We start from the raw sequence: 11,662 nt of genomic DNA, 5'->3' as shown, positions 1-11,662 counted from the left end.
CAGCCCATAATGTAACATATATCAAGGTGAATTCACACTAAACAATAACACTTAAGGTTTGATGTTTTTCATATATTGAAAACGTCGTCACAGTCGATGATTATTAAGCAGAGACGTTGAAGAAATGACCTCAGAAACATTAGTAAAAGCTCGACAACAGTTTTGTTATGAGCGTTTATTAGGTTCCGGGTTTGCGGTGACGTCTGTTCATGATGCAACGTATTCAGGACTTTGCTTCTCAAAAGTTATTTCAAAGTAATAGATGCTTCTTCAAACCTGACCTGACTTTGAAAAGAACTAAACTCCTCACTTCTCAAAACAAAAAGAAAGATCAGGACTGTGATATTTGTCTAAGAACAGGTGGAACAATGCTCCATTTTTTTTCTGTTTTCTAACTAATCAGGGTATTGAATGGATGGATAAACTCTTCACTACACTGGTTAAAAAGCAGATTAAACTCCGTTTTTATCGTAGTGTACTGTTGTATTGTGGACTTTCCGTGTGTAGAACTGCCTCATGTGAGTGACAGCCTCCTCGTCTGAGTTCCTCACCACATGTCCATGAACCTCTTTGAAGTCTTCCGTTACAGGAGGCGCGTGTTGTCACTGTTGGTAGAGATCGGTGTTCGTGCAAGTTCCTGTCTGCAGTTTCCTCCAGTCAGGCACACAAACTGCTGCTTGGCTAACAGAATATAAACTGAGAATTCAGCGCACCAAAGGCAGCTCAGAAACATCAGCTCATCAGATCAAAGGCTCAGGGGCCATCGCGCCAGGCCTTAAAGCAGAGCACAACTCGTCTATCATGGTTGACAACATCGTCACAAAGCCTCTGGGGTTCGTTTTGATCGTCACAGCTCACATGGTGTTCAACGGTAAGCTGTCTTCTTCATAACTCATGCTTCAGTCTGAGACATAAGAGAGGTTTTGTGGGTTTCCACCTGCCAGAAGCTCGTGGTTCTTCACATATTTTAGGCCTGTTTCCTTAGAATTAGCTCCTGTGTTGAATGATTTCTATGTAGCTTGATATTGTGTCTCGAGTGACACCTCAGCTTCCTCTCCAGTGAATGAATTACTTTACAACAAAATGGTGCCAGAGGGCATGAAAAAGGTCAAGCAGACAGATGTAGAGGATGACCTCGATCTCATCTAACCATTGGATGCTTTACGAAATAGGAGCAAGCTTGAGGCACTTTGATTTAAAACGATGAGTTGAACGAATCATTCATTAAATTGGGTTTATACTAGTATATCGGCAGCACTAAAGTGTCAAAACTCTGCAGAGACTCGTGTTTTCCGTCATTTGAGTAAACAGACGTGGTGGAAACTTGATGTGTGATTTTGTTAAATTGAATCATCGTCGTTTCTTTTTATAATAATCAAAATCATTCCGGTTACTACTGAATTCAGTCCCTCCACCTGTACATGTATAGTTTATCTGACTGCAACCATCAGACTGTGTTTGTACCGACTCTGGTGCTCAACAGCTGACAAACAAAGGAGAAACTTCTTAACCTTGGCGAAAATGAAAGAAAAGCAGATCTGTCTGCATTGTCTGCGTGACTTGTTGATTCAAAAACTACAATCTCTAGTTTATAAAGTCAGCAGGAGAATTTTGTAGTCGGACTGGAGTTTAAAGGATGGACAGTCCTGAGCAACATGCTAAAGCCTCCAAGTGCTTCTAAAGGTTTCAGGCTGTACATTTATTTGAAAAATAAAAATTTAAAGGGCTTTTCAGGGTGTTTACTAACCAAGAGGAAACTCTTATAGGCTATGTGCATCCACATAATTAGTTTTGTGAACTATTTTTTCTTTGGATTTTAAGTTGTTTGTTTAAAAACGTATATTTAATTTGAATTAGCTGTCCCTGTCTTTAGTTATAATAAATCTCTGTACATCTAGCTTGTATTTTCATACACAACAAACTACTTGCAATTTTCAAATGTACAAGTATCATATAATATATTATGTAAAGGTAGATTCATCACACAAAAGGACAAGTTTAAAGTCGAAAAGCTCAGATGACACGCTGTGGCTACGCTAACGTTTGTTACGTTAGCTTTACCAGGAGATTAGCGACTTCTGGTTGTTAATCTTCTCATTCGTTGAATTTAGCAGCTATACTGCTTCATTTAGACATATGAGATAACTCTGAACCCAGCTACAGGTAACAGCTGGGCAAAAATCTGCTGCAAATTTAGCTTTAGCCGAGCTAGTTTCCTGCTAGCTTGAAGTGAAATTCAGAGAGCGGTGGGCTTTCACATTACTCTAGTTTAGTTACTGTGGCTTAACTTTGTCTTTTGACTTGTTTTCTAATTACTGTCAGTGATGGAAAGAAGCTTAACATATTAGCTCCGGTCTTGAGTTCAAAGCTGAGGTACTTAACATTTCTATTTTATGCTATTCGCTAATTAATTACAATTTCAGATTCAGTTATTGTGTTTTTCACTCCACAACATTGATTTTGCAGATTTACTTTGCAGATAAATGCTATAAATAATGATATATGACTATAGATGAATACCTTCCAGTAAATAAAGTAGCTTAAAATTCACCCCATCTGTAATATTAAATTGATTTGTACAGTCATGAATGCCTTTTAATGTTTGTGACACAAAAATAAAACATATAAATTTCTCTGAAATGGGCCAATATAAATGTAAATTCTTGTATATATTTGTCTTATCTTGTTTTATTTTTTATTAATATTTATTGTATTTTATTCTTTTCTTTCTTTAGCTATTTTACTTTCTTTTATTTTTTAATTTTCCGATTTCTATTATTCGTGCAAATTCCTAGGGTGACACCAACAGCCGAAACCAAATTCCTTGTATGTCGTGTACGTACTTGACCATTAAAGCTGATTCTGATTCTGACATGCATAATGAATCTATTCTGAATGTATCACCTGAGTATCTTCCATCGCTGGTTATTGTGTTTTGAGTAATAATCACAATCTCTTGTTTTGCCTCCGAACAGGCCCCAGCCATGCAGCAGTCATCGGGAGCCTGGGCGACAACATCACCCTCTCATTTACATTTCCAGTCAAATTTAAAAAAGACAGCGTATTTGGACTTTACACAACAGGAGAGCAAAAGATTATTGATAATAAAAACTGCAGAAGTTGCTTTGACATTTTCCCTGGTAATTCTTCTGTGTTTTACCACATCACAAATCTCAGTAGAAATCACAGTAAGACTTACTGGGTCAGTGTGATTCTGAAGACAACACTTATAGAAAACAGCGATAACGTGAGCTTGATTGTTCGAGAGCAGAGCAGGAGCACAGGTAAGATCAAACCCTCTGATCATAAGCTACACATAAGGCAAACACCAGCATAGATCAGGAACAGGAGGCTGTGGAGTGTGCAGCATTAGAACAGTACATTCCACATACTGCTAAGACATTTAGTGTTATTAACAGTCTGCACATTTATACACAACAAAAAATAATGCTTATGTGCTACATTTAGTTTATTAAGGTGCATTTTCTGATGTACAATCATGTACTCATTTTCTCCAGTTTACACAGTTACTCATCGCCCACCACATTCACTTCCTCTCTGTTCACAACTGCATTTGTTTTAGTCTCCTTTTCAAAGCACCACACTGAATTACCAGAGCAACCCCAATATCTTTGAAAACATGAGGCTATAGCTAGTTTTTCTTACTGTCAGCAAATCCAACAAAAATAACAAAACATTTATAGATTTTTCTTTATTTTTGTCACGTCAGAATCACTGTGTGACATTATGGCCACGTAGGTTTGTTGAAATAGAAACAAACCTCTCTCATATTTGTCTAATTTCATTTTTTAATACAGTAAAATAAATATCCAGTAGTGTCTGCTGATGTTTCATAGATATTATCATGTATATTGATTCAGTCCCCCTTCAAACATCACTGTGATGTGGACTCACAACTGCACCAAATGAATCCTCTACTGAGGTTTGAGCAATATTTGTGTCTCTGTGATGCTGTCGTTGAAATAGCGATGCTTTGACAGAATGCTAAATTGTACCATCGAGAACAAACTCTACGCACGCGTAGGACGTGTATTTCATAGCAGTCTTGAGTTTCTTAATGACTAATGTAACGCTTAATTATCTAATGACTAACAATAGAAAACCATGTGTCACAAAAACCAATCATGAATACTGATTCCTTCATTGATGTATTACAGGTCATCTGCTGGGTTAAAAGTATACATACAGCAGCGCTCATGTTTGATTAAATTTTCCTTGACAGTTTTTATTTCCACTGGGCGCTTTTGGTCGCCTGAAACAAGCTCCTGGTCGTATCATTGACACTCCTCTTGACTGAATTGGTGCAGCTGAGCTAATTTTTTTGGCTTTCTGACTTGTTTCTTCAGCACAGTCTACTGATTCTTAACAGGGTTTAGGTCAGGACTTTAGGAAGGCAAAACTTTAATTCTGGCCTGATTAAGCCATTTCTTTACCACTTGTGATGTGTGTTTGGGGTCACTGTCTTGTTGTAACGTCCACCTGCATCCAAGCCCAAACCTTCTGGCGGCTGGTTTTAGGTTTTTCTGAAAGAATGTGGAGGTAATCCTCCTTCTTCATTAGTCTATTTAATTTGTGTAAAACACAAGTCACAAGTTCGTGGTTGTCTCTTGACCATCCTGACTGATTGTGTCTCAGCAGCAGGTGTAGCTTGTGTTTTCCTCCTGATCATGACAGTGACACAGCTGTGTCGTACACTCTATACTCACTTGTTTGAACACATGATTTTGGGATCTGTAGCTGCTTTGAAATGGCTCCAAGTTACTTTCCTGACTTCCATCCATCCATCCATCCATCCATCCATCCATCCATTATCTATATACACGCTTAATCCTCACTAGGGTCGTGGGGGGCTGGAGTCTGTCCCAGCTGACTCAGGGTGAAGGCAGGTTCACCTGGACAGGTAACCAGTCTATCACAGGGCTACACTTAGAGACAGACAACCAAGCACACTCACATTCACACCTACGGACAATTTAGAATCACCAATTAACCTCAGCATGGTTTTAGACTGTGGAAGAAAGCCGGAGAACCCGGAGAGAATCCATGCAAACGCCACACAGAAAGATCCTGGGTGTCCTCACCAGGATGCAAACCGGCGACCTTCTTGCTGTGAGGCAGCGGTGCTAACCACTGCTCCACCTTGCAGCATCTACTTTACTGACTTGCTCAAGTCAATTATTTGCTTTTTGAGATCCTTGCTAAGCTCCTCAGACTTTCCCACTTTAGTGTTTGTGGCAGTCTACTGAGTTTATTCAGTAGGTCCTATTTAAATTGGCTCAGAGGAGTCAGCAGCTGTAGTCATCTGTCAACACTCACAAGAAGCTGAGAGGCCATGCCAGTAAGAAAATCTGACTACTGCAGCTTCTACATCATAAAACTGATAATAAGTTGCTGGGTGTTTTTTTTTTTGACGGAGCAGATGTTGTTGTTTTTGCAGAAGATGTAGAATAAATCTATGAAAGAACCAAAATGAATGATTGTTTTTGTAACAGTCAATTATTCCATCACAGAAAATTTAAAATGATAGGAGTCATTGAAAACACAAGACTGTCATCGGCGTACGTTTAGTTCCTCGGCTATTTGGTTAGAAAGTAAAGTATTGGACAGGTTAAAATTATGGCCTGATGATGACGCTAGATGAAAACTCAGTGGTTCACCGAAGCAATCGAAGTTTATTCGTAGAGAGACGCAAATATCTGAAGCAAACTTTTTGGCAATCCTTCCAGTTATTGTGCATTTCACTCAGAACCACAAACATTATAGTGCTCAGTGGTCCAGAGGCAGCATCACTGAGACTCGTCCCTTCAGAACCATAATTTCATGTTATTCAGTGATTACTGACGTCTTTCAAGAGCTGGTTCCTCAACATTTACATCTTCAGTACAGGAATCAGCTTTTAAAGGGGAGCCCCAAAGCAGTGAACGCAGAGAAAATGTAAAGATAAAACATTTACAGAAATTGCATTGTTTGTTTTGTGGAAAAAATACAGTTATTTTTTTAGATTTTCCCTAAATTATTGTGACCTCACATCTTCAGTAAACTGGCTGACCCAAAAGTTCTGCAGTAAAACATTGTTATCACTCTCAGGTACAAAGAGGAGCAACATGTCTGAGATATTTGAGGAAAGTTCATCTCTGTACAATTAAAAAAACAAAACAAAACAAAAACTATGTATTGTGATGGATGTATTGAAAACATTTACTTTGAATTATAGTTTGAGCATAAACCTTCACATAAAGAGCCTCATATTTAATTACAGATAATTATCAGTTTGCGTAAAGTTGTAATTTAAGAAAACATATTAAATATATCACAAGAACAATAAAGTACATTTTCTGTAAGAAATTACAAATAAATGTGAATTGGATTATACTTAAAATAACTGCTGTGTTGACAACTTACAGGCAATATCTGCAATTTTACAGACTTTTCTATATAATTTAAAAAACACTTTAAATTTTGGAGTTTTTTTTCCTGTGATGTTTTTTTTTAATTGTAGTTTTTGTGAAATATCTTGACAATCAGAAAAATATTTTACATTGGATATATATATATATATATATATATAGTGATACTCAGACCTGCGATATGTTTTATGCTCATTAATTAGTTCATATTTGTGATGTTATTTGCTCCTCCAGTCAAAAGAGACAAAATAGTGCCTAATTGTACAGGAACAACGTCGTCAAACACAGTTTCCGTCAGGATCAGCAGTAATTCGTGTCTTATGAACAGTTATTGCCATGGCAGGACTTTTTATTGTGAGAAACATCTACATTTTTGTGCAGAGATGAGTAAATATTTTCATAATTTTCTTTCAACTCCCACAGCTACTCCAGTGCCGACTGAGTTCACGACACCTGAAGGCAGTGGAAGTTCCAGTATCAATTCCTTCCACATCGTCTCTGTCCTCGCGGTTTCACCTGTAGTGCTACTAGCTGCAGCGCTTCCAGTCTTGATCTACTGCTTTGCGAAAACCAGAGGTACGGTGAAATTAGGCTCCAAAAACAGTCTTCTTCGCTGTCTATCTGTTGTACTTTTTTGCCATAACTGATAGTTCAGGTTGTATCATGTTGCGTCTGTTGTCAGGATATGACTCACCATTAGTTTCTTTCAATGTAGATGAAGGTTTTTTTTCCACGTTGCGGAAATAAAATCTAAAATATGTGTAAATATTTGACCTGATATGTCAGGAAACTTTGATTCATCCTTTGGTAAATACTGATACTGAGAAAGAACAGTGTTAAACGACCTGTTCAGGGACGCAGTCGGTAGTATTTTCTTGCTATTTCAAGCGACCCAAGTCAAAGACGAGGAAAATAATTGTTATTGTGTGGGGGGGAAAATAGCAGTTGTGTGGTTACATGCTCAAAATGCAAACCAGATTGCAGTTTCACATCCTTTTGATGCATGTGATGATTCACAGCTTTTTGAAAAAAAAAAGAAACATACCTACTATCACAGAGAGATGGATGGAAAAAAGAAATGGCTCGCATTATTTGTGCACATTTATAAGAACTTTCACTTCAGAGGCAAACCCCTCTGGCCTACTTTGTGTAGGAACACGGTCGCTTTGAAATATTTTGACAGCCCTTGCCGCCACAGAAACCACATTTGATGATTTCCCATACGTGTACACAAATGCAAGCGTTTGCTGACTTTGCACTCCTTTAGCGTGTCATGGTAACCTGGCCCAAAGTTGTCCAGGCCTGTGGGTTTCTCAGAAAACTGACAGATGGTAGAGATAAAGTGTACCATTTCTTCAACTGGCATGTTAAAGTTCTTTGTTTTTCACAAACTTATACAGGCTGTGAGGTTGAGTTTGAGACCAAAAAGTGAACAAAAATAATTGTTAAAATCAGGCTTTAGGAAGCCGGTTTCATTTAATAAACCTGTGTGTTAGTTAACATAAAAATGTTTTGGTTGTATAGCGTTCTATCTTTGCACAGGTTTGGCCTCAATCCTTAACAATTCACACAGATTGAGTTGTTCCTACATTTACACATATTAGCATTTTTTTGTTACCCAATCCCATCAGTATCATTTTCCCAGCTGTACGTACAGAGTTGTGGTCAGGAGGGGATTAGCCTAGCTTAGCATAATGAATGAAAATGGAGGGAAAAGCTAGCCTGACTCTGTCTCAAAGACACGGTGTTTACTGTGCTTTGCTATGAGGGTGTATTCGGGTTTTATTTTTTGTTTTAGTCTCTTAAAAGCTCCACAACTCACCAGCTAGCTGTGAACTTTAATGCTGTTCGGTTTGATGTTTCTTGATTAAAGATTTGCCGTACTGTATGTTGACATAAAACCTAAACATGTATTTCTTGTCAGTGTAATCAACTCCGCTTTTGTAATGCAGTTAGGAGCCCTCCTAGGGTCTTCAATGCTGCTTGGTTTTGCGGCTCGTAGCATAAACTACGTTCATCAGGTGTTTTTGTGCCTCGAGTTTGGAAACTACACGATGAGAGCCATTAGAATGAATGAAAATAGAAAAGTTTTAAACATAAAACTGACTGAAGCTGAAAGATGCTAATAGGTGAAAATTCTCTGAGATGCATCGTTACGAAAACTTTAAATTTACTGTTCATTTTAGCAGCTACTGTTATAAAAGTAACAGGCATGCTGATAAAAAACAACAACAACAACAACAACAACACAGAAACAACAATACGCATTAGTGTGCTGAAAGCCAATGTGGTGAATGGACCTAAAATATTAAACGGCACTGCGACAAAATAGTCTTGAATATTTGGACTGCTCCCTCCACAAATGTACGCTCAGTAATTCACATAATGTACACATGTGCAGTCACTTGTCTGTCTGGGTGTTTGACCCGTTTTCCTTCTTCTACAGACAAACAACAGCAACAAATGCCACGACACAGCTCAAATCCCACAGTTCAGGTAAGAACATCTCTCCACCTTTGAACACCTACAGAGTGAGTGGAACTGAACTCTTCACCTCGACTCTAATTGTCTTCACAGGAGATAGTTGAGCCGTCCAGCAACGTGCCTGCACCCTCGCTGGTCTACAGCGTCCTGGACTTCCCCAAAAGACTTCCAGCCCCTGTGGAGATGAATCCCAGTGACACGGAGTACGCTGCTGTCAGCTATCTGCCAGAAATGAGACGAATGTGACTGAACGCAAACCTGCCGATCTTTCTCGATTAGAGTAAAGGTTTGCCGTACTGTATGCGGACATATAACCTAAACACGTATTTCTTGTAAGTGTGATCAACTCCGATTTTGTAGTGCAGTTAGGAGCCCTCCTAGGCTTTAGGATTCTTGCACAATGTCAAAAAACCGAAAAGTTTTGAAGGGGGAAGCGTCTCTGTTCTGCTGCTGTGGTGGTCCTGAAACTCAAGTGTAGACAGCAGCTGTGACAAACCACAAGAAAGAAGTGTGAGCCACTGTCACAGCGACAAACCAACTTCCTAATCAGTTTTACTCTTTTTTTTTTTTTTTCGGGGGGTTTTGGGGCTTTACCCTTTACCCTTCTTTTTTTTTTTGGGTTCGTTTTGGGCCTTTTCGTTTTTTACCTTTTCTAACTAGTTCTTTGGCTTTTTTTTTTTGTTTTTTTTTTAAGGGTTTATTTACACATAAACTTGGGTAGCATTTTTAGTTCTGATATTTTCTGGATGTTTAAATTGCTGGGGTCAAATTGAAGCCAAGGATAAAAGATGTCAGGAAATGTGAAGGTAATAGGAGGGTTAAAGGGTCTCCAGTGAGATTTCATATTTTCGTTATCATAAGCTAATACCTGTACTGTTTCTTAGGTAGGAACTACTAAACCATCAGTCACACTTTCTATTTTTCTCCATTTACTAAAAACTATAGCATCTGCCAGATTCACAAAATCAGGGTTTGGGTTTTCATTAGAAACTAAAGAACCTGCAGTTTAGTGCCACAGACAGGAAAGAAAACAAAGTCCATGAGTGTTGAGAGACGGATTCAATTGAACAGAGTGTTTCACCAGCCTTATCTTTTACAGATAATGGCTCAAAGCTATTTTTGAACGAGCTGCCTTTTGGTTTCAGGTTGAGTCGCAGCATCTTTTCCGTTTTTTTTTCTTCTTTTTTTTAATCATTGCTTTTATCACAGTTATGACTCATTAACTGCCTCCTATTGTTCTCTGTCAGGTGAAATAAACTAAAGTGAGAATCATCAGGGTTTGGAAATAGTTTGGGGGTTTTTCTGTGTAGTTGTAGTTGAGTTATCTGTCAGCCTAACAGTACTGTATATTCACAGGTCACATGTGGTGTGGGACTTACAACTGACACTATCTGACTGCCATTTTCCATCCTACGGCCTCCACAGTTCTCTCAGCAGGAGTTTATTGGTGTTTTTTTAATTGATCTGTGAGATAGCCAGTATTAATTAGTTCTAATGGCCACGTATTATCATGTTTTAAGAATGTATTGTGTAGTTAAACTTACCCAACTGTTAGAAAACAAGCAGGGTTTTTTTTTTTCTTTTTCTTATCTGCCCTGTTGCTTTTTACTCAGAAGGGAAACCAACCAACTACTGTAAGTCAGCAAATTGTGACTGTGGCTTTTCAAACTGGTGGCTGCAGTCGTGGCACGCAGCAAACCACAGACTAAAGGTTCTTGTCTTCTTTGAAGACCTTGGTAGCAAAATCTATCAAGCTACCAAATCTTGTCCTGTCAGGTGTTATTTCATCAACTAAACTGTTACTTCACAAAACGTATGCAATATTTGAAGATTGACTTTTTAGTGTAAATAATGTCTATTGTTCAGTCTCATGCATGTAAAAAAAAAAGAAAAAGATAGAAATCTGTGTTTTGATGGCAGCTGTCTGAAGACGTGTCGAAAATGAGATTTAAAAAAAACAAACATTGTGTGACCTTTACAGTGTTTTTATTGTAAAAATGTTGAGTATTGCTGAATGTCTTGAATTAAAGGTGCTGCTTCTACTCAGATTCTGACGCCTCGTATGTAACTAACCCTGTCAGCTTGCAGGAGGGACTTTCTGTGTCATTATTTTTCTTCGGAAACTGTTTCTGGGTTGAACATGTGTGACTGAATTACTCCAGTATCATAACTCGTCTTTGGGTAGTTTTACAGTGTTTGAGCAGGCTTGTAGGTGAGCTGGTGTGCTAGAAGTGCAGTAATTGGGAATGGGTGTACGGAGAGAGAAGAGGACTTTGTAGATCTGCACATTCCACCTGAAAGCAGCGATGTAGTTACACCTAAGCCACTTATAGGCATTATGGAGTAAACAAGTTTTCATGGCCAGAGGGGGATTTTAAATTGTTTAACCCTTAGCAGCTGAAGCCTAAACTACAACACATCAGTGGTGCTGGCTCCAGTAAATCCCCCGCTATTCATTTCCTGAGTAGCCTACGTGACGAGGCCGCGTGCAGCTGCTGATTCAACCTGTAGTACGTCAACAGAAACAAAAGTTGTGTAAAGTTGTAAAGTCTGTTCAATAATTACTTTCGATTTCACTCACAGCCCCCAAACAGGCTGAGTTTAGCACTGTAAGTCTGGCTTATCATAACTGTACTGGTTGATGGGGTAGGAGGAAAGGTTACATGGAAACTTCTTTCTTAAATGTCATTTGGGCCACTACGAGCATGAGTAAAAACATTATCTGTTGAGATAAAAGTTAATGCCGAGCA

The 11,662-nt window shown here is 38.5% G+C and overlaps 1 protein-coding gene across 1 annotated transcript; it reads left to right on the top strand.

Moving 5' to 3' along the window:
* The first annotated feature begins 595 nt into the window (after nt 1-595).
* Nucleotides 596-9,513, top strand: LOC103355549 (uncharacterized). Its single transcript, XM_008279392.1, has 5 exons — nt 596-871; nt 2,976-3,284; nt 6,852-7,004; nt 8,875-8,924; nt 9,006-9,513. The coding sequence occupies exons 1-5, from the start codon at nt 802-804 to the stop codon at nt 9,156-9,158; spliced, it is 735 nt and encodes a 244-aa protein (XP_008277614.1). The 5' UTR covers nt 596-801; the 3' UTR covers nt 9,159-9,513.
* Nucleotides 9,514-11,662: the final 2,149 nt, after the last annotated feature.

This window comes from Stegastes partitus, unplaced genomic scaffold (assembly GCF_000690725.1).
Source record: "Stegastes partitus isolate 25-593 unplaced genomic scaffold, Stegastes_partitus-1.0.2 Scaffold157, whole genome shotgun sequence".
Lineage (NCBI taxonomy): Eukaryota > Metazoa > Chordata > Actinopteri > Pomacentridae > Stegastes > Stegastes partitus.
Note: the sequence above shows the minus strand (reverse complement) of the source record. Positions and strands in the feature narration are given on the sequence as shown.

What these genes read in the sequence shown, in the direction of transcription:
- LOC103355549 (XM_008279392.1), top strand. Translation starts at nt 802, where the DNA reads ATGGTTGACAACATCGTCACAAAGCCTCTGGGGTTCGTTTTGATCGTC. An exon ending in AGCTCACATGGTGTTCAACG is followed by an intron (nt 872 to 2,975) that starts GTAAGCTGTCTT and finishes GCCTCCGAACAG; the next exon opens with GCCCCAGCCATGCAGCAGTC. An exon ending in CTGCTTTGCGAAAACCAGAG is followed by an intron (nt 7,005 to 8,874) that starts GTACGGTGAAAT and finishes CTTCTTCTACAG; the next exon opens with ACAAACAACAGCAACAAATG.